General features: G+C 41.5%; 1 protein-coding gene across 9 annotated transcripts in view; it reads right to left on the bottom strand.

Annotated features, from left to right (window-relative positions):
• Positions 1–317: 317 nt before the first annotated feature.
• Positions 318–22,646, bottom strand: part of LOC111255482 (band 7 protein AGAP004871-like) — a 376,186-nt gene continuing 353,857 nt past the window's right edge. For all 9 annotated transcript variants that reach the window (XM_086975383.1, XM_086975362.1, XM_086975368.1 and 6 more), the window contains one exon: positions 318–22,440. In XM_086975383.1, the coding sequence (XP_086831509.1) occupies positions 22,388–22,440 (53 nt within the window). In that variant the 3' untranslated portion in view covers positions 318–22,387. The remainder of the gene's footprint in view (positions 22,441–22,646) is intronic.

The raw sequence follows: 22,646 nt of genomic DNA, 5'->3' as shown, positions 1-22,646 counted from the left end.
AATAAACTGTTCACCCGAACATATAATCGACATCTTCTTCACAAACGTACTCAACTTCCATTCTGTTACCTAATACCTAGGACCGGTTATTTCACCTGCCTATAAAACATCCAAGGAAAGCTTTCGAGTTCTACTTTCTAAGCCGCGTTAAGTTTTGTATCAGTCTGCTTCTTAGACTTGACTTAGCGCTACGAGTTGCGTTCACAGTCCGGCTCGAACCCGGACAACCTTGAATTTTCGCGCGAAACGCGATAAATCAAGCCCCATTTTCTGACCCCCTAAAAACATTGCTTTCTAAAAGAAAAACATAACGTCAATTTGTTTTTGTAAGAGATTGCTCCAAAGCTTTATTTGTTGTCATCATCATCGTCATCATCATCATCGTCGTCGTCATCATCATCGTTATAATAATCATTGGTTTTTAATTGCGAACGTTTCACCATCAGTGGTCATAGATTTCTTTATCTCAATCATCGACATTATATCTCATCATCATCATCGTCATCACCACCACCACCACCACCACCATCATCATCATCATCATCATCATCACCACCATCACCATCAGCAGCGTTATTGAGTTGTCATAGACAACTTGTTTCAGTCTTTTTTGCGTTCAAATGTTCTTTGTTTGTTTCTTTCTTTCTTTCGTCCTCTTGCCCTCTCTCATTCGCGTCATCACCTATTTTCGTTATTATTCTTATTCGTGTTACATGTTCTACTTTTTTCAATCATGGTGCTATTGGTAGCTTTTTTTTTTGCTTCTGTTTCGTCTGCTCTGCCGTTCAAGGCAGATTAAAATGATCAAATCGATTTTTTGCGCCTACTTGTTTGCCTTCATGTGCTGTCGTAATTAGTATTGTTATTATTATTATTATTATTATTATTAGTAATATTATTGTTGTTGTTCATGAACACGGTGTCTGCTTCATATTCTTTCCCTTTTGATTTGCTATCATTGGTGTTGGTGTCATTATTACCTTTATTTGTCATTGTATTTTCGTTTCGTCGTCGTCGTCGTCTGCTTTCATCCTGGTATTGTTATTATTATTATCAGCATTTTTATAAACACGGCTACTCAGTTATTAAATACAGTTAGGTATTGAACTGGTCGTCGTTAAGAGTAATATATATATATATATATATATATAGTCGTATTACTATATTTAATAATAGTCTACAAGATCCAAGAAAATATGAATCAAATTAAACGTCCTGTTGTTGTGAATGCTGCACGTGGTGATGTTTGTCTTATATGTATATGTATATATATAGTGAAAATAATAATAATGATCACCGTCAGTCACATTTTCTGTGTCCTTTTTGTCACGTCGTCCTGGTGGCCCTACATACGCTCTTGTTGAATGTTAAGCTTTTCGCATGGCTTCTTGATCCTTCGTGTTGTCAATCGTTCATGTCTACTTTTTCATCCTTATTAGCATGTTTGTTACCTGTCAGCACACGCACACGAAATACGCCAGGTATCGGCTCCGTTTCGCGATATCTCCCCTTTGCCCCCTCTTGCCCCATCCCGTGTTCTTGAACTGCTATCCGTGTCCATTTCCATGTCATTCCTTAAGAATCTTACAGTAACATTCACTGTTAATAGTTTATTATAATGAGAAATCGAGAGTTTAAAGAAATGCGCCAGAAAAAGTCTGTAAACTGGAATAATTACAATAACAATCTTCATAGGAAGAATCCATTTGTGTTAATTAACGAATGAACGTTTTTCCTACTGTTATTTCCGCCCGCTTCAATGGTCCTACGAAAACTTAACCTTGTGACCATTTTTGTAATTATTACCACCAGACAATAGTTGGAAAAATGCTACTCCTTCACAAGTTTACTTATTATAATAACATAGTTAATATATTCATAGTATGACAAAATGTGAGGTTGTCATTGCCCTTTCTTCTCGCTGAAGCAGTAATGATTTTATTGTTATTTCTGCAAAATACGTTAGCAAGATCAACATAACGACCAAAATTATCTTACTATAATTGCCCTTTTGTATTTTATCTTCGGAATTATTATGGGTAGTATTTACTAAAAAGTTGTGCCACACTCTATGTGGCACAACGGGGCTCCCATATACGTACTGTTCATAATTGTTATTTAGTATCATCATAATCGATCACTTACACATCGGCCAAGTCAAGAATACATATATATAATATAATACTTATGTTCTAACATAAGTAAGAACCATAATCATTATCTTAATATATCGATCGTATAGAGGGAGAGAACAGGTTTGCTTGGCAGTTATTAGAGTTCTTACAGGTGCACCTGTGTCCTAAGGCCATGCCGGAACCTTCTTGTTGTTGTCGTCGTCGTTGAGAGTTAACTTACAACCATCCCTTTCCCCATTCATCTCGCGCAAATTTCGATACATATATACGTATGCATGTATGTAAGGTTTGTTGTTGTTTGCTTTATTAACAAATGCTGAGATCATACACATCTCATCAGGCCGTCTCGTTCACGAATGTACTTAACTTTTTCTTTCTATTTTTTCCCGACCTTGACCTGCTCACTACATTCGCGTGCCCTGTTTAGCATTAATCTTATTATGTTATGAGCGCTTCACTGTATGTTTGACTGCATGCACATTCGACTCTTATTTGCCAGTTATATATAACGATTATGCCCATTTTCAGTATTTCTCTTTTCGCAATTCCGACTATACGTGTAACATTCGCGTAAATTAGCTGGTTATTTCTGTTGACCCCACTGTGCCTTGCGCACATACGCCCACACAGAACACTTCGTCTGCTTTTATTGTTACAATGCGTAATTGTCGTCAAAATCGCACCGACGAGGGCGTCGGTAACGTAGACGGTATTAATGCGAAGAGCGGACCGGCAAACTGATGTCGCTGGCAGGACCGTAGCACAAATTTCATGCGTGTGTTCTTCGGTAGCTTGTTCTTCATTCAAAGATATCTATTGTTTGAATATTGATATACTCACTTGACCCTTACGCCCGTTATATATATACGTATATATAATGGGTTTTTTCACACGGCTGTGTATAATTTATACATGACGGGTCGCGTTTTTATCCGTGTGCATTATCAATAACGTCGTCATCCGCTCCGTTTCTTGTCGGTCGCACGTATTGCTTAATCCAGCACTTACTAGAATACCACTTCACCCGTCGATCATCATCGGCGTCACCATGGTCACTCAGTGCTCGTTATATGTCAACATGCTCCCGCGTGTGGCGTGTATTTTGGTCGAAGTAAACAACATGTTATCCTTTGAATGTTGTCATCAGCCCACACCTTTTTTTGCTCTCTCCAGTCCGCTTCATTCTTCGTATGCCATTTAGTGTGCAGCATCAACGAAAGTTCCGTCAGTCGTTCCAGGTCACGAGATATATCGAGTGTCTATTATGATCATGTGTCGTTTTCAACAAACACTCACGCTTACGGGTGGCCGTGCGGCCATTTTAGTTTTTCGATTTGGTGATCATTATTATGCGAGGGGCAATTGCTGGCCCTGGCCATGGGCATCTCAAGCACACATTATCGGCAACGACCAACGTCTCATTTCGTTCGTGAAACATACTTATTTATCAATACTATTATTATTATTATTATGAGTATTATTATTATGAGTATTATTATCACTAGTATTTATACCATCAACTCTTTCTCCTTTCGTTCGTCCTTTCCCTTTGGAGTTTTCTTTCTTCGTTTACTGTTCTCTGTTGACTACCTAACTACGAGGTCTGATAAAACTACAAATTTGAGAGCCGCTTTGACGAGGCAAACGGCTGCGAGAGGGGCGTTCTCTTGTGGCCGCTGTCCAAAGCGACGCACGGGGCTGACTTTTGACAGGGACCCAAGCTCGACTACACTTTAGCACGCTCGTATGGACGACGGGTAAACGAATAGGCTTGAGCCTGATAGGCAAAAAATGGTCATTAGGCGAATGTTATTTGCCAATCAATTATCGTGCATCGAATTGAACCTCGACGAAAATCAGATCAGAGCTGAATGAAGCATAGAGCCCTGATATACGGGCGTATACATCAGTATAAGCGGGTATGTCGGTTAAGGGGCTAATGCGTTTTTGAGATGAGGTTGTCGAGACCATTTTCTGTGTCTGCAGTCATCTCGGTTACTGACGAATCATGTACGCCCAGCAAACGTCGGCTGGGTCCCCAGGGGTCTGCATCAGCCCAAAATCACATAGTGTGGATGACTTCCTCAGTTGGAAAATTGTGGGTTCTTAATTCAGGCTCATTTCCATTGTTAATATTATTTTTATTTCTTTGTTTCTATATTATTTGCCATTTTATTTTCGTTATTATAACAGCAATGGAAGTATTATAACCAGCACTATAATATGCGCAAGTAGTTCTTTCTAATCGGACAAATTCTGTCTCTTATTCTATTGTGCTGTTTTTAGTCACAGTTATTTCTTTTCGAATTTAGGCCTTTTTGATCCTGATCAAGATTCTTCCTGTGCTCGTCCTCATCGCGCACACCGGTTGATACCTACATTGCATTCGTATCGCAGCCCAATTGATTTGTGTCCGTTCTACTTTTCTTTGAATTTGTCCTTTTCCGCTACAGCCTCCCTTCCGAGTCTTCAAAATTGACACATGGTCTGTTCCAATCCCTGTAGAAGAACACATCTGTAGAATCCCTATAGTATATGAGTGCGTTCATTTGTGACGGGGGTTCGGGGTTTTGGAAACGGTGGTCGAACACCGTCTCTCGTGGCAGTCGTTATGCGTATTCAACACCATCGAAACAGACGTTCTATGAACCTTCTACAACATTTGTGCCATTACTAATCACTATTAACCTCAACCTCTAGGAGATACTTATTATTAATGTCTTTTCATTACGTTACGCATTATGTTCTTGATGACAGATCGTTCTCGTATTAGGATTAAGTTGCACCTATCCGGCGTTACCGTTATTGTATCGGATAGAAAATGGAGTAGGTAAACGTGTCCGACAATATAGAGTCTTCAAAGATACTGATTGTTACATTAGATACTTGAGGATACAACGGGACGGTTCGAGGTGTGCGATTCGGAGTGCGCGCTAGCAGTACTACCGCAGTTCTATGGTAATTGCAGGAGCGCAGTTTCCTGGATATTTTACATGTTATATGTTACATTTCCTACGTGTGTCGTTTTATTATGATGACGCCTCCGGCTTCTATTGTGATTTCTACATCTTTATGATGTTCCTGTGCATGGCTTCCTTTTTGAGGATCTTCGGTTAATTCATTGGTAGCGTCCGTCGAGATGTGGACCTTTAACGCACGGGCACATCATGTCAATGATATCGTATCTATAGACGTATCATGTATATATCCCTAGTAGAGTTGTTAGTATGCGTAAATCGTATCTACCGAAGTAGTGAAATAATCGATTGTGTCTTTTCTTAGTGTTAGAATGTAATGTGTATACGATGCAGCGCGCTTTGTAGATGTCTTAGATGAGGCTGGTAATGGGCAACCACGTCAGGTATCCGTGTAGACCTTGCCACAGTAAAATCGGCTAACAATTTTTACCGAATTGAACACTGCGTTGAAATAGATCTACTATTGATTGTAGCGGCATTAGTACATATGGCGGAGTAGTAGCGACTTGGCAAAGACGGCTGTCAAAACGCTGACGTGTCCCCTATAGCAGTTACGGATGTGAAACTCTGTTGCTAGACCCTGAGAGATGTGGATGGAGTGGGTTCGCTTTCAGCGTCCCCACAAACGATGAGTGAGCCTGCCTTAAGGCAGTAATCGCCGTCATCTGGACGAACGATCGTACGATGGATGCCTCCACAACGTGGGAGGTACCATATCGCCTTAGAAAAAGTTCGCACACAAATCATTTTAGGAGATTTCTTTTTGCTGATGATGAAATTGTCTCGTCTGTCATGATACTGAATATTCAGTGTTGTTGTTGTTGTTGCCTGTATGTCTGTAGTAATGAAGGCTCTTGCTGTTTATATTGGAAACCGCTGCTAGCGTATTGCTTACGACTAGGTTCATCTGGATATCGTCAGTAAAAATAGTCATGATGAAAATGATCATCACCGAATATGGTTACTGCATTATCAGTATAGCCTTCGCCAGCTGTAAAAAACTGGTAATAGGATCAGCGTCCTCGACTTGGCGGCATCAGATCCATGCAAGCATACACGTTCGTAGCACACGGGGCAAGTCAATCAATGAAAATTTCGAGTTTTACTAACCTATTATACATGTTGAAGAAATAATACACTTATCTGTATATTTAGCCTAGAGCAGATCGTTGATACAGCCATAATCGTTATCACCATCTTAGCCACTTTGTCTTGGAGAACCCAAAATGGCTGTCAATTATTTCCATGAAACCCACAATGTTGAGCTAGTCCTGTACGCGATCACGCCTCAATCTCAACTCTTCGCCTTCCACCCCACCGGTCGGCACCAGACAGCGCCACCTAGCGCCGACCAATTAAATAAAATCGACAAGGGCTTAACGTCCCCCTAGCACTTCTTTTCCCGAAGACACTTCTGATCACTTGGTGTAGCCCCAAATAGGCCGAGCCGTTCCGTCCGCCCAAGCGTAGGATTCTATTGAATTTACTGTTTGTTTTCCCTTTACGATTTCTTTTCCTGTTCGATGCCTCTCGGTGGCGCTAGTTCGGCTTCCCTCAAGGACGCACGTCAAGACGACACGCTCATACACACGCACTCACACACACACACACACGCACGCACACAGACACACACACATCCATAGAAGTCCCCTATATTACCGACATGGACATCTAATACTGATATGATATCACACTGTTTCGAGATGTGACCGTGATGAGGGAACGATCACGAAGGATCATCGATCAGCGCTGCTGGTGCCACAGTCTGCCGCTCGCACAAGGTGGGCTGAGTTCGCTGGGGTGGCTATTTGACTCGTGTGGTGTTGGCACAATCGTTGTATTTTAAGTTGAATGTATACGATCCGACACGGAATATTAAACACCCCGGATTCGTCGCGTTGTTAGTCTGCTACCGCTGCTGTTTCGATGTTATAATTTATCGGCTTTTTCAGTTATCTCGTCCGTTTTATTTGTGTGTCAATGGAAAAAGGGCTTTTTGTTCGGCATTCTTGTAATTGTTGTCTTACTAACATCATTGAGCTAGTATCATCACCGGAGTTAAACTAACTCATGTACTAGGAGATAGGCGTCCTCTTACATGTCTTATGTAATAGCAGTTTCGAAATGATCTGTTCGTGATAGCAGGTCGTGGTACGTCATGTAACTCTACAGGAAACAATATTAATGACTATAAGCGCTGTTCGTAGTAAATCTAGCATTAGTTGCAATTGGTAGGGAATTGGTACTTAGCAATTGTTGTATACAATAATGTTCACAGTCATCACCCACACTCATTTTCCTTAATTTTTTGTTTTATTTCACTCATACGTTTTTATTAGGCTGTTTTATCTTACTCTTTTTTAACCACAACTTCTTTTTTTTTTTTAATATTCATAATAATTACACGTTTCAATGCACAACCGAACTGTCTCTTCATTCGCATGGCTGTTCTGAAAATTGTCACTCTCGGACCCCCTTCAGTTAGTCAACTCAGCGCATTGATAACGGCACATCTGGCAACCAGGAAGATGTTCGGCCTCAATTCAGACAAATCGTCTACGGGTCTTCAGCGAAGCAAAGTTTGCTAGCACAAGATTTCTTCTTTAGTGGTTACCAGGTGTCGCGTGAGCCCGTACATCTTTGCTATGTCGGCTAATAAAAGATGCTCATCGATCACCTTAAAGGCTCATCCGGATAGAAAAGCTCTAGAAGCAACTTAGTGACCATACACTGCTGTGGCTTTTTATGATTCTTCACGCACAAAAAAAAAAATGGGGAACGCTTCGTAATTCACTCAAGTTAGACGGCAAGCGGTTTCGTCTTAGTTCATTCATGTGACCCTACATTACCAGTATTCCACTTCTTTAAACGTGTTTACCTCTCATTATGTGGATGTGTCCTCTATATAGCATCATATATTAATGAATATTATTCTTATTATCGCTACCGCTTTCACATCTCTCTCACAGTCATTACCATTAGCAATATCACCGCCGCCATCACCCTCGTAATTGTTATCGCCGCGGTGTTTGTGGTTTTTGGTGATGCACTACTTTTTTGGCAAGATGCACCCCGGGCAGATTTCTCCAGCCTGTATAGGAAGTTTCGAGGAGTATGTTGCTGCGCGCGTTGGTCTTCACCAATAAACAGGCGAAACGACCCATTCCCGACGGTGGCATCCCTGGCGCTCACTTCTTTCTTGATTTAGTGGCCCGCTTTTCGCACACACGCTATTGTGCACGTTACCCTCGGCCTTCGCTACAGCTAGTAGGGCAATATTAGGGTCGATCGAGGGCAAAATGCTGAGGCTATCTATCGGTAGCGACCGGCGACTGATTGTTTACTTTTTTTTTACTGTCTTTTCTTTGTTCTTTTCTCAAACTGACCTAGCAGAGTGCCAGGAACACCACCATGGCTGCTTCCCCCGCCGCACACGGCTGCGTTGTAGGGCGAGTGGCCGTTCTCACGGCAGGAGGGCATAGCAACTAAGTAGTATTAGTATCAGTATCTGTAATAATAGTGATAATATTAATAAATATTAGTGGTAATAATTAATGCAATTGCAATTAGAATATTGTCTCACTAGTAAAATGCTACACGGTGACGAGGCGTCTTGTTGTTGTTGTTGTTGTTGTTGTTGTTGTTGTTGTTGTTGTTGTTGTTGTTGTTGTTGTTGTTTTTGTTGTTGTTGTTGTTGTTGTTGTCGTTGTTGTTGTTGTTGTCGTTGTTGTTGTTGTTGTTGTTGTTGTTGTTGTTGTTGTTGTTGCTGTTGTTAACGTCGACGAACAAACAGCACAAATCAAAAACGATACGCATTCGTCACGCATCTATCTGTATTCTGTTTCTAATTGCGTCCATATCACTTTCCCCATTCCCTCTTCTTTCACTCTTATCTCACATTTTGGAAAATTCTCTGAATCTCTATCCTTCTTCTATAAAATTTCATCTTAGCATTGTTGTCATTGCACCTGCGCTACCCATCTTTTTTGTCTATGGCTTTGATATATATATATACATATATATATCACCATCTGGAAAATTCAATCCTCACGACGAGAGGCAGTTTCCGATATTTTTCGTCGTCCTCAGACAAAGGCGCCAGTACAGAAATTGGCCAGGCCAGACATACTTCTCAACTCAATACTCATCTCTCTCTCTCTCTCACTCTCTCTCTCTCTCTCTCTCTCTCTCTCGCTTCCTACCTCTTTCTCTCTCTCTCTCTCTCTCACTCTCTCGTTCCCTGTGTGGAACATGAAATCTGTGCAATTTGAACGTCAACAATGGGGTCAACAGAGTTCAAGCGACCAATTTTATTAGACTATAGAGTCAACTTTTTTGTTTGTTTCTTTCCCAGAATTGTGTTGCAGTGGAAAAATTTACGTATAGTTTATTTTTATAAATGGATTGAGATATGTTCCGTACTAGTTGAACCAGTAATATTTGTCTATATCGTTAACAATTTTCACACCGCGGCAAACAACGTCACCGCGCCTCCATCTTCTGCCTTCCGGACTATTATTGATATAGTTTCATAGCATAGTAGGAGGTAATTGACGGCATGGCAACGCGAAGGGAGCCCGTACTGACTCACTTGATTCGGGCTTGTAGTTCGTCCGGTCTGGATTTCTTTTTACAGATTGTTACACGTTACATTATTGTTGTTGTTTTATTATTATCAATAGATATTGATAGAATATTGTAATAACATCGAGAAGGTCCCGGCTGTGCGGACGATACCCTTCTTTTCATAGTGCTATATATCGCAATGTCAATCGTTCTCTCCCAAAGTATAAGTTGTAGAATGAACGAGGTACAAAAGAGACACCATTAATAATAATATATATGTGTATATATATATATATACTTTATGCCCTTATTTCCACTTGCTCTCCGTCCTACCATCAATAATACCGTCGCAAGAATAATACATATACGTGAATCGTACTTATAATAATAGGAAATCTCTCTCTCTCTCGCTCTCTTTTCTCTCTCTCTCTCTCTCTCTCTCTCTCTCTCTCTCTCTCGCTCGCTCTCGCTCTCTCTCTCTCTCTCTGTGGCTCAAGAGCTCGATCGTATTTCATAAAGTACATAAGGGGAGTAACCCCGGAATCAGCTGCAACCTACGATAACAAAAAATATCGGCCAGCGTAGTCATGGACAAGAATGTGCAGCGTTCGATCTTGTGTGGTTTTCTAATCTGCAGAAACGGGTGTTTAATTACTGTTGTTTTGCTGCTGTTATTGCTTAGTGATAGCCGATTACCGTCGATATCAAAGCGTCTGCCAAGCAGACGTAGCAACAACTGTTGACAATATCAATCAATCATTATTGGCGACACGCTGTGGACCGATGTGCACACGTTGTCATATTGATTACGCAACTGCTGTGGTTTTTCTTTCTAGAGAGATATTTCATAGTGAGTGTCAGCGAACAAAGTCGGAATTATTGACGGTGACGGTTGTTGACATGAGATTACCGTTGTATAACATGCCTGCTCGTATTTTGGCGGCGTCATCATCATCATCAGCTCGCCCAGTCGAACAATGAATCAACCAATCAATCAGTTTATCATTGGTCAGCTTAATCAACCTACGATTTCATTAACTTATCATTCATCGGACACTCTACCACTTTACTATCAAAGCGCATGTCTGATTCAGTTTATTATTTTCGATCAGTCAAGCACTATTATCTTCATATACCTAAGAAAGCGTTTCGCGCCCTGTTCACCTGCTTGAATGTTGTTGTTGTTATTATTATTATTGTTATTATGTATAATCGTCTGCTATATTGGTTTACTATTTAATTCATCTCTGTTGATTCGTCTGCGGATCGTCAATCATTTGCGTGGTCTGGGTTACAGCGGTCAAGATCGTGGCAACAAACGGCCAAGCTGCATATAGATGTGTGTAATTATTAATTAGTTACTTATTAGCGTGCTTTTTGTTTACGTAACGTTCGTTTATGTGTGCTACCTCTTCTTTTGGAACTCTGTTTTGTCTGTCATCATTAATTCATCACGGCAACGCTTATGTATGTATGTACTTATAGATTATATGTAGTTAACGTCCATCAATGAAATATGAAGGATCTGTTACAATATATAAGTGATCAGTGTTCCTTTCAGGATGTATCCTTAAGATTATCGCTTAATCAACTACTAGCCGAACACATTCAGTGATCATTTGCTCAACGTTGAATCTATCGACTGAGAGAACGTGGAATTAGAACCTCTCTTATTTTGTGACCTCTGTTCTTCTGTCGTTTTCTTCTCTCGGTTGTGGCTCTTTTTTATCCTCGGTCAAGTGGTCCTTGTCTGAATGCAATCAGTCAGAACAAGCGAGTTTCCTATCTTTCATCTTGTTATTTTTTGGCTGTTGTTTTTGTCATTCGATCGTTCAGTGCAGGTCCGTCTTGAAGTTAGCTCATATCCGCTGCTGAGGTGGCGGACTATTAGGCTTCGGAAGAACATTCTGGCAAGCAGCGCTACATACAGCGTATGTTATGCGATAGATGTCGAAAGCCCTTCATTGCCAAACGATGTGAACAGTCTCAAAATCCTTCCTCATCGTTATTAAGCCTGTTACCCAGTTCAGTTATCGGACTCGAGCTATTTATCCGCATCCATAAGCGAAGAGCCACCGTCAAAACACACGTCAAAACGGTATCTGCACAATACCTTCTGTACCCTAGCAAATTGTCGTTTACATTCATATCTATTTCTGTTTCGCTATTTTTCTATTCATGTTGGTTTTTACCCCTCGTCGTGGCTGTTTTTGCTTTTTCTTTCTGTCCCTCCCACTTCCTTGACCTTTGTTGCTACAGCCCTCCCGAATCTATTTTCTCCCACCAGGTGCTGAAGTAGCGTTGCTTTAGATTGGCGTCCAGTGTATCAGCAGCTTCCGGTATGTCTGCCAGTTCTCTATACGGTTCTATTGCTTACTTTTTTAGTTATGTGATTATTATCGAGTGGTGATTTGTTGATCAATTCATTATTGTTTATCGTCATTTTTTTTGTTGTCTGTTACTGCGTTGTTGCCTCACACTTCAACTGTTGCATACGCTGCTGGTCCAACTGGCAACGGTTGCTTGATGTCTGATCGGCGCCCAGTCTGTTGGAAATGCTACTCCGTGCATCTCTGGAGGAGCTGGCGTCTGCTCAGAGATTCTACACGAACGAACACGGCCATGTTATCCTGCCAAGTACAAATCAGATATCGTGTTATTGACGGCAAGAGGCGAATAGCACACTCGTTTAAACCGGGACACCAGCCACAGCGCAATGGGTGATAAGCCACAAAGCCAAAATTTCTGATGTGTACATCGTGATGGTTTCGTAACTTCGTAGCGAGTCTTCCTAATGCTTTTTAGCATGCGCGTTCCGTGATTTTTTTACTCGTTCAACATCATTAGTTATCTTGTTTGTTCGTTATCACGTAACTTATGCAGCAAACATTTATGCGATGCGACCTAGACTGTTGAAGCGGCATAGTTAAATGGCGTAGGCTGTGTTAGGCAGGTAGCTTTGGCAGGTATGTGGGTCGGAATGAACAAAACAGAATTATAATTCTTGGTCGGCTGCTTTCGTGGCTGGCCACGATTGACGTCCGAGGCGCGACACTTCCGTTATGATGGAGCTTGAGTGGCGGCATCGTTGTCGTCGTAGCCAAGAGCTCGAGTTGTTGATGAGTCTTGTAGTGGTGGGGAAGCTTGTTGGTTGACACCTTCAACGTGATGTCGCCTCATGCCTCGACGCCTATTGTCCGGACACCATTTCGTCGATCGGGGACTGATGGGTAAAGTGGATAGTAAAATCTAATAATCCCCAAGACTTGAGTCTTCTTGATTATTATTTATGATGGTTATCTTGATGCTCAAGACAGTCAGCACAGTATAAGCTCTTTCTGGATGTTACATAATGGAAGCCAACTGACCCCTCCTTCTAAGCGATTCCGCCCCAAACAGGATTTCTCGGGAGGTTTGGCTGCACTGGGCACGACAGACGACTTAAGTTCTTCTTTACTTAATTTTTTTTTGTGTTTCTCTTCTTTTTCCTAACCGTATCCCATGGTAGTTATGTCGCAGTTAGTTATTATTATTATTATTATCCTGCGAATCTCCCTCTCTATTTAGTGTCACATGGGAGCCGTCGCATTCACGGGTAAGGCTGACCCGATCTCCCCAGCACCGTTATGCACTTTCATTTCGATTGCCCCTTCTTTTGATGGAAGAAAAAACTTTAGCGCTGGCAGAAAACCGCTGCGATAAGCCTGTATCGGTACATGCTTTCTAAGAGATGGATTTATAAGAAATGCTAATGTTAGTTAAGTTGGGGGTTGTCTTTCAATTGTTCCTCGCCACGTTTGACGATGATCTTTCTGTACTAATCTGAGCAGGCCCCAACTGGCCTCATGGGTGACACCAACGGCGCACACGCCTAACGTCATTGGGTGTGTTGGCTCGCAATACCCCAGCAAAGTTGCTACAGTGCGACATCCCTATGGCAGGGCCTCCTGTGTCAGCCTCTAGGCTAGAAGAGCCGTCAATACAGTATTGTTCATTCTTACCATCGACGTTGAGTTCGTTTATAGGGATCAAAAACATCATAACGGGATTGCCTCCAGCGGTACTGCGTAGTTGTTATTGTGCTGAGAGATGCTCGTTTTGGGGAGATCGAGGCGACGAGGCTAGTGATGGTATCAGGCATAAGTAGAGGCTGGAGATATTTTTTGCGTTCCTTGTTACACCAGACAGTAGGTATGTGTAAGTCTGTCAGCGGTCGGATTGTACCGTACCGTTAACACAAATGCACACAATACACACACCCCCATCTGATCATTGGTGCATCATCACATACGAAGTAGCGGATACGAAGCACAGTAATAGATCAGATATTGGGGACTGTGTGGCAGGTCTGCCCTAATCTTCCCATCTGATCTGTGTGATGTTGCGATCTTCAGTTGAAAGTTGAGTTCAGAGCAGCCCCTCCCGATCAAATCTGATTGGCGACTGAATTCTCGAACTTGAGGAACGCGAGATACTAAGAGACACAATGCAGATGCAGATGCAACGCGTAGCAATGGCTGGTCGGAAATTCTTTAATGGTCTCTCTTTCTTGTTTTCTAATAAACAAGCATACAAAGAAACACACGGTGACAATGCAATCATTATTTTGCTCGTTGCATTGTATAGAATGGCCGAAGGTTATTTTTTTGTCGCAGTTTGCGATGATTGTGAATGCTTTTTGACATGCATGGTGTATAAATAATGTATCATTCTTTTGTCTGTTTACGGCATTACTGATATGCCGCTTTTGTGTTTGTATTATATATCGGTGTATCATTGTGTGAATATTCATCATAGAAGGTAATATAAAAATTCATCAGCTTCTGACATTAATAAATAGTAGCAAATCTCGTATGATCTAAATATATATAAACAAAAAATCGGATAAAGTTGTTGTTGTTAATTACCAGACTTCGTCATAGTTTATGTTGCTTGGATGGTGTTTGTTGTTTTACACTATCTATTCGTTATATCTCTTTACTATCGGCGATAGTTAGTTTTATAAATAAAACCGTTACATTAGTAGTAATCATTGTTATTACGATGACGAGAAGAATAGTTTTCCGTAGTTTTTTTGTTTCGTTACGGGCCGCTTCGTTATCAGTCGTCCATCGTTATATACAATTGAAAAGTACGAGTAGTAACATATGACACTATGATAGCAATTTTACAGAAAGCGGCAAGCATGAAAAATCGTACGCTAACTGAATGCGTAAGGACCATATATACGATTTCTCGTTATCAAAGTCAATAGTACTGTTTTATTGTCGTTATCGTCTTCCCAGCTTTTCCTATCTATATCTGCAAAGGCGGTAAATCTATTTTACGGCCGTGTTTTGGATATTGTATTTAATCTTGTCATAGCGAAAAATCTATCCCAGTCAAATCAGGATCAACGTTTCGCATTTCCTCCTTTTCCTCTTGTTTTTTTTTTTTTCATAGCTTTCTAATGTCCCTGTTCCTGCAGCAGTTCTCTAGCGGAGTTCTTGTTTGAGAAGTCGATAAATATCCATTCAATTCACGGTAGCTGTGCCGTTTTTAGAAAGTTCTGCCTGTCGACAGTCTGGTAGATTCAGCAGATGTTTGTAGTTTAGCAGACTTAGCTGGATAAACAAAGTGACCAAATTAAACGTCGCCACTTTTCACTTCCACAAGATCACTACCGTAATCCACTTAAGGGTTGTCCAGCGGCCTGACAAACAGGCAAACACTGGCTTTCGTCCTACATCCAGCATCACCATTATTTGTTACCTTTTAGTCATAGAACGAGCCAGCTGGACGGACAAAAGTTGTCTTCACATCGACAAAACATTGATGTAACGTTTTGTTTGGCGGGATGACGACGGTAATAATACTATTACCGTCATCATTATCTTCATTGCTTAATTATCGCCCTTTGTGTTGATGAATACATTTTACTTGATGATTTTTGAAGGGTACTTAGTGCAGTCGCTTTGCGCGTAATCCCCTTGGCCAACCGGGTTTTCCCGTTCGGGTTGCCGAGAACTCGCATGCTATGGTTTCCCACAGTGATGGGGGTCAAACTGCATGCCGACCAGGCTGGGTTGGGTTTCGCGAGGCCGTTATTCTGACGGGCATTTATTGTCCTTATTGACGTTGTCATTGCTGGTGTATGCATTATGTTCAGTGATGTCTTGTATCGTTCTGACGTGTCATTGCAACCATGTTTTGATCTGGGGGTTGCCAATGATCAGAAAATTTCTCCATGTAACTTGTGTTTGAGCATCTGTGAGATGCTGTGTGCGCTTGTTTTTTTTGGTTAGCCATCGTCAGTCGGCAACTTGAACTAGGTCAACAAACGCAACTCGTTCTCTCACTTCGTACTTATTACGTTTGTGGAATTGTGCTGATGGACGGGATGAATAATCGCTGTATTTTTCTCGCAAAATATCGAGAGAGCAGAAGAGATGCTCGGTGAATTACAGCTATGCGTGTACATGTTTTCAAACGACCTGTATATATATATATATATATATATATACTTATATATAAAGTTGAAATAAGTTAAAAAGTTAAAGAAGAAGAAAGAGCACGGGATTGCAATCGTGTGAGGGTTCAGTAGTAGGAGCAGCAGTAGTTACTCAATGATTCCGTAGTGGCCCATATATGCGGATATTCCGACGGGGACGCGACGAAGGAAATGCTTCCTTATATTGTGATCCTCGCCGAACGCAAAGCAAACTGCTGACCCTTACTAGCATATAAAACATATCATATACTTACCGAATAGATAAGGCGAGTGAGATTTTCGAATCAACGAATAGATATGTTGAAACAGCCTTGCGAGATGTGGCAAATTGTCCAAACCAGGGCATTAGCGCTAGCTTAAGCGGCCTTTAAGTTGCGAAATTTGCGCACGTTTGAGCTCAAGATTAGGCTTTTTTTCCTGTCGTTCCTGCTATTGTCACCGCTGTTATTTTGGCTAATTTTCACAAATGGGTAGCTTCGATTGCGCACTTTAAATGTCGTCATTAGTCCTTACGGACCGAAATGACCTAACACATTATTATTATTATTCCAGGTTATAGGTAGATGGCAGTGGGGCTGAATGGTAAGCTCTTTCTTTTTCTTTGTCGCCCTCCTGGCGAGGTTTTTGCTGATGGCCGACTGTTTTTTCTTCCGCTAACGAGCTGCGCTTGTTCTTGTAAGTGTGTGGTAGCGTCTTGTTCCTTAGGTTGATATAAATGTGTGTCTGCGTTTATCTTGTGCTCCTGTCGTATTTCGACTCGGTAGGATCTATTTGTGTACGTGTACGTGCGTGCGTGCGTGCGTGCGTGCGTGTGGGTATACATTGTGTTCTTTGTTTACTTCTGCTGTTGCTTTGCATACATGGTTCGTCACTTGTAGTTCTTCCTACTATTACTATTTGGTTGAAGTAATAATGGCTGTTGTAATGGTAGCCCTTTGTTGATCATCGTATTTCATCATACTTTCTACACTTATTTCCATAACTCATCAGCAGGTTTATTAGTATCATTTCATCATTATAGTCATCATATGATTATCGATAATAATATATCATCGTTCAGTACTCATCGATCATCAATAAACATTCATTCATCATTAATTAGCAATACGTTCTGCTAAGATTTTCGTCGTCTGCGGTTCTGCAACGACCGCTGTTTCAGCCAGTTCACATTTAGGGGGTCTTTACCATAATCCTAATTCAATATTTCCATCGGGTCGTGTTGGTAGCCGTCTTCTATAGTGACATAACATTCATCATTAGCTTTTTCTTTCTTATTCGTCAAAATTAAGTCCTCTAGCCCCATATATGAAACCCATGAGAAGCTTCCAACTCTAGAGGCGGTATCATTCTGTATACGCTCTTCCTTATACGTTATTTATGCCTAGGTAGCTGTCAGTCAAAGGTCAACGTTTGCGATGTCGACAACGCATTTTTACGTTTAATCTGGCCGACGTAGTAGTACGCCATACATGCATGTTTGCCGGACATATATAATCAGGTGTAAATGGTGAATCAGGTGCGTCAGTGACCTTAAAGGCCTTTTGACATCATTATTATTGTTACTGTTATTGTTATTGGCCAGCAACACGGCTGATCAATACAATTACAATTCTTAGTTCACCGTCACGTCTTGGCGTCATTTACCGTTTGCCTTTGCTAGAAGTAGGTTGTTGCCTGAATATTCAGGTTTTGTTGACTCAGATTCAGAGATAGCCAGGTCTTCGGTCAGGTCGTCAAGAACAACGAGTCAATATTACGCTCTTTCCAAGATCAACATTGTCGAAGAAGCTGCAAACCTTAGGCAAACGGCTTTCGAACACAGCAAGGATGACGGCTCATCGGACTATCGAACGCAGTAAGCTACCGCGACGGACCGGTCCCTGGCTAACTATGTAGTCGAATTCTTTTCTGTTACTTGGCTCATCGCTTTCCTGTCCCGCAGAGCCAAGACCCGGTGGCCGCCAGAGGCCGCGGTCGTCGAGGCTTCGACAGGACGCGTGTCCTGAGGGACCGCGGACCGGACAATAACATTATCTTGGTATGGGGTATAGTGAGGTCGGTCAGTAGCTAGCATGTCCTCCTACGCGTCTCTTTTTGAAAGGAGAAATGTTCCTCGCTCACTTCGTACTGCGTTTTTAAGTAGAGCTCTAAGTACAGAGAAGGGTATAAAAAAGGCGGCTAAAGGCCTCTTAGATCCCTTCTCCTTTTCCCATACGTTTACGTGGCCTGACGTTTCAGTCATCACCCAAAGCGCGACAACGCTTGCCCAATCGTTGCTGATTTTCATGTTGGTAGTGGTACTAACAACCGATAGCAGCGATCAAGTAACGTTATCGCGATTCCCATGGAGTCACATGTGTGCGTATGTGGTATTTATTTTCCATCTACATGGCTTTCCGCACTAGTTCAACAGTTCGTAAAGTTAAGATTCATCGGTAGGCGGTGATATGCGGAACGGCGTAGAAACGTGGTTGTGTTGACTTTGACAACCATAACATGTTGGAGCGTTGATCAGTTTCACTCGTATAGCTAATATGTTCCGTTTTTTTCTGCATATGCACCTATTGATAGTCGTAGAAGAGATGCAAGACTCTCTGTGACGAAGTCTGTCTGCCTGACACGTATAGCTGGATCTGTTATCGTATGTTCAGAGAGTTTTGAGAGTAGTGGTATATTTCATCGTCCGCTTAGGCTCTACTCAAGGTTTGAAAGTCCTCTATATATCTTAATGTTTTATTTTCATAATTCGAACAACAAAAGGTACCACACTCGCTCTAACCCCGATCGGTGGCTGCTGCTTAAGCTCCGTCCTAAGCTATTAGATTGTAATGGCGAAAAAATTCACTTTCCCCTACACACATCTTCTTGGCTATACTGTATAGTCTCTAATCTCGTTATAGCGACTAATTACTATTTCGTATTGTGGATAGTTTTTAGTATTCAGTCTTTCGAATCCCACAGACTGCATATTCTGATTGTGTTTAGTATCGAAACCGGTGTTTCTTTTCACATGTTAGATTGTTTTTTTTTTTTTGATTTAATGCTCTCCGTCTATCGATGCCAGTTGGCTTTGTTGATGTTTTTTCCTAGTGGTCCTCATACTGCTTATTCGTATGATGATGTTATTACATGTTCTCTACGACTTACGTCTTCTCTAGGCTTGTTGCTCGATCATCTTCGACATGAGACATGATTCATGTAGCAGCTCCAATCTCGATTCTTTCAAGGGATTAGCTGATATAAGCTGGCTTGCTATTTTTCGTGTATTCGCTCCTCGGCTAGCTTTTGCACGTCGTTGCTCATAACTTTTACATGATTTTTTGTTTCGATTTAGCTTTGGCGCATTATCCGGCATGCTGTACCCTCGTGTATATTATACGTACAATATCCGAATGGCAATTGCATGCTTGTTGCAGTTGAACGTCGCGTTCCCCCCCCTCTCTCTCTCTCTCTCTCTCTCTCTATATATATATATATATATATATATATATATATATATATGGCCTTGCTCTCGACGATATATATATATCGGTGAGAGCGAGGCCACATTCTCAGATCATCGTTGACGCGAGGGGAGGGAAAGTGGCGTATATTTGTTTGGTTATTAAATGGGTGTTTATTCATTCGTCGTGCCTGCATGAAACACACGGAAAAACTGTGTAAGTTGCACAAATAAAATAGGGAGGCGCACACACATCTGCGTTTAGCGTTTTGCATTTGCACTGCTTACAGGATAAAAAAAAATTCTCATATCAATCATCAATCAATCAGTCAGGCACTTTTTTTTTAATTATAAGTCCATCAGGATTATTTTAATCAGAACTGCTCGAGTCGTCAGACGTTCACATTAAACAATAACGTGTTTGTAATCTTAGTTCACATATAGTTTTCTAATTATTGCGGTTATACAAAAACGTTCAATTTTCATGGCTTTGTTTTGAAAAATACGAGCAATTCACTTACGCAACCGAATTACCAGTGCCATTGGCCTTGATGGTACTGGCCGTAACCGAAATATCATTTTGATATATATTTGTAGTAACTGCTTGTTCAGCTGTACAGTAACCGGTGAAAAGAAGGGAAAAATTACAGGCGCGGGAGTGGCGGTGTTAACAAGTGAGGGTTTCCTTTTGTTAGGACCCTTCTCAGCATCGAATTTTTCGTTGCTACAAGGAAGCTGGCTGAGTTGCGGAACTTCGAGTCTTTCACTTCGAATTTCTATCTTCGAATGCTTCAACGTTAACCCACCTCATGACACGTGTACGCGAAACACTTTGATGTGCGTTACGCGTGTTTTAGTCCTGGCTGCTATTCTTACCCGCTTCGGCTTTCAGACTTCACATATAGTTGTTAATGATGTCCTTATCCAATCTGGAAATAGTGTCATTGCTTAGGGTAAAGCTTCAAAATGCCAATGCGTCCGCATATGGTCAACCGACGAGCTCAACTTATCGCGTTTAATAGTCCATTAAGCTTTTTTCATGGATTTCGTTTATATGCATCATGGCGTTATAGTTTACTGATCAGGTAGATTGCATTCTGGCTTCTCTCGTAAGCTCCTCCTGCCCCGTTCGCCGGCGTATACGTCTAAGGGATTTTCGGTGCCGCGGAGAATCTCAGCAAATTTCATTAGCTATTGTCTCTGTTGTTAAGCGATTAAAGAAAGGGTGTCCGTTTAGTAGCAACGGATTTCGACGGTAGGTTCAGGGCGTTGCTATTTAGTTTCATTCCTTTAGCTGATCCTTGCTGGAGAAAATTTTCAAAGTGTTCTCTTTCGTGCCGATTCTGCGCCATTTGTTTGCAGTGATACGAAGCGCGATTTTGTCTTCGTTGGTTCTACTGCAATGGATAGATATTGCATGAAATCATCTTCAATAGTTTTTTGTCTTTGTTGCCGCTGCTTCTGTTTTTCTAAACATCCATCTTGTAATGTGTCAGGTCGCTGTTACACATGGCACCTTCGTGCCGAACTGCTTCAATGGACGATTTTTTGGCGCTGGGTTTATCGTCGCTCGTCGTTGTTTTCACAAATGCACCAGCGGCCCGTGTTTCGCTGTGTGGTATCCATGTGAATACGTTTTTCAAATCGGTGGTCAGGCTGCCGGCCGGAAATAATAATGCCGCCAAAATTCAAAATCCGATCCAAATGGGCTAAGTACAACGATCCACGGTTAGGAGTCATTTTCGAGTAATTAGAGAAATTTCAGAATGTACTGTTGACTGTTGATGAAGGATGCCATTAAGACTTATTTCTACTGACAGCGACGTACTAATAATAATCAGTAGTCTCAATTCCTAATGAGGTACATGACATTTTCGCTTATGAATTTTTCGTCTTATCATCTTATCGTTACGCGACGCTGATCCATAAAATGCCTCGTAATGACGTACTTAGCTGCCGTTTGTTGTTGTTCCTATTCGACAAGTTCCTGCCGGAACTGTGTTGACTTCCTTTTACTGCTAGTATTAGATAGAGGTATATACGAGATATGAACAGGCATATGCAACGCTCGTGGTTACCAATCCAGGCATTTTTGTTATCTGTGTATGATAACAATTTTCCTAGGCGATCTTTCTAATTGTAGGATATGCTTGATGGTGATAGCCGGGACGTAGTAACTGTTATAATGTAAGTAGCTGTTATAGTATATTTGTCGCCTTTTTTACCCGGTAATTTCGTTCTTTACAGGAAGCCGGGAAAAACAAGCAGGTTGGAATGATCAAATTCGTGACGAGCTTCTTCAACTTCTTGTTTTTGTAGATGTCTAAATGCTTTTGATGCGTTGTGTATGGTTGTTCATATTCGAGTAATTATTATATTAAAATTGTCTTTCTTATCAAGCTTTGGCGTGCATGAATGATGGCGGAGGCTCATAAAATTGAATTTTAATGTAGGTTTCGTCAATTTTTCCTTTTTTTTTCTTATTTTCTTTCTCACTTTATTTTTCTCCGTGGTAGTTTTCCTTTTTTTTTTTTTACAGGTTTCAAGATCTAAGAAGACGGTAGGAGTAATGAATTTTGAATGGTTGTTGTTGTTGATGATGTTCTTTTCATTCATTCGTGATGTTGTAATGATGATGGCACGATTTTGTTTCGCGGTCTTACAGCTTGGGAGGGGGCGGAGGTGCGGACGCTGGCGGGGGCGCAGCTAGCGACATCCTCCGGGGCCCCCCTGGGGGAGCCCAGAACAGCAGTCGTCTGACCGGGGTTAGTTGTTGCTATGCGATCGGCTCCTTCTTCTCCAACGGCGGCGCCATAGGAGGGCTGGGCCCTGCAACCAAAGAGAACACTGTCAGACAGGCTGCGCCTATTAAAAGCGTCTGGACGCCAAGACGAGCACACACTTAAACTTGGCAGGCCCCAGCAATTTATTCCCCTAATTTGCGCGTTTGCATGTTTCACACCTGTTGTTCTGTCTCTTACTTTGCCATTTGCGTCATTCAACAGAACTACAACGACGGCGGCGACGACGACGAC

Source organism: Varroa destructor, unplaced genomic scaffold (assembly GCF_002443255.2).
Source record: "Varroa destructor unplaced genomic scaffold, Vdes_3.0 BEIS01000001.1, whole genome shotgun sequence".
NCBI lineage: Eukaryota > Metazoa > Arthropoda > Arachnida > Mesostigmata > Varroidae > Varroa > Varroa destructor.
The sequence above is the reverse complement of the archived record's forward strand: the minus strand, read 5'-3'. Positions and strand labels throughout refer to the sequence as shown.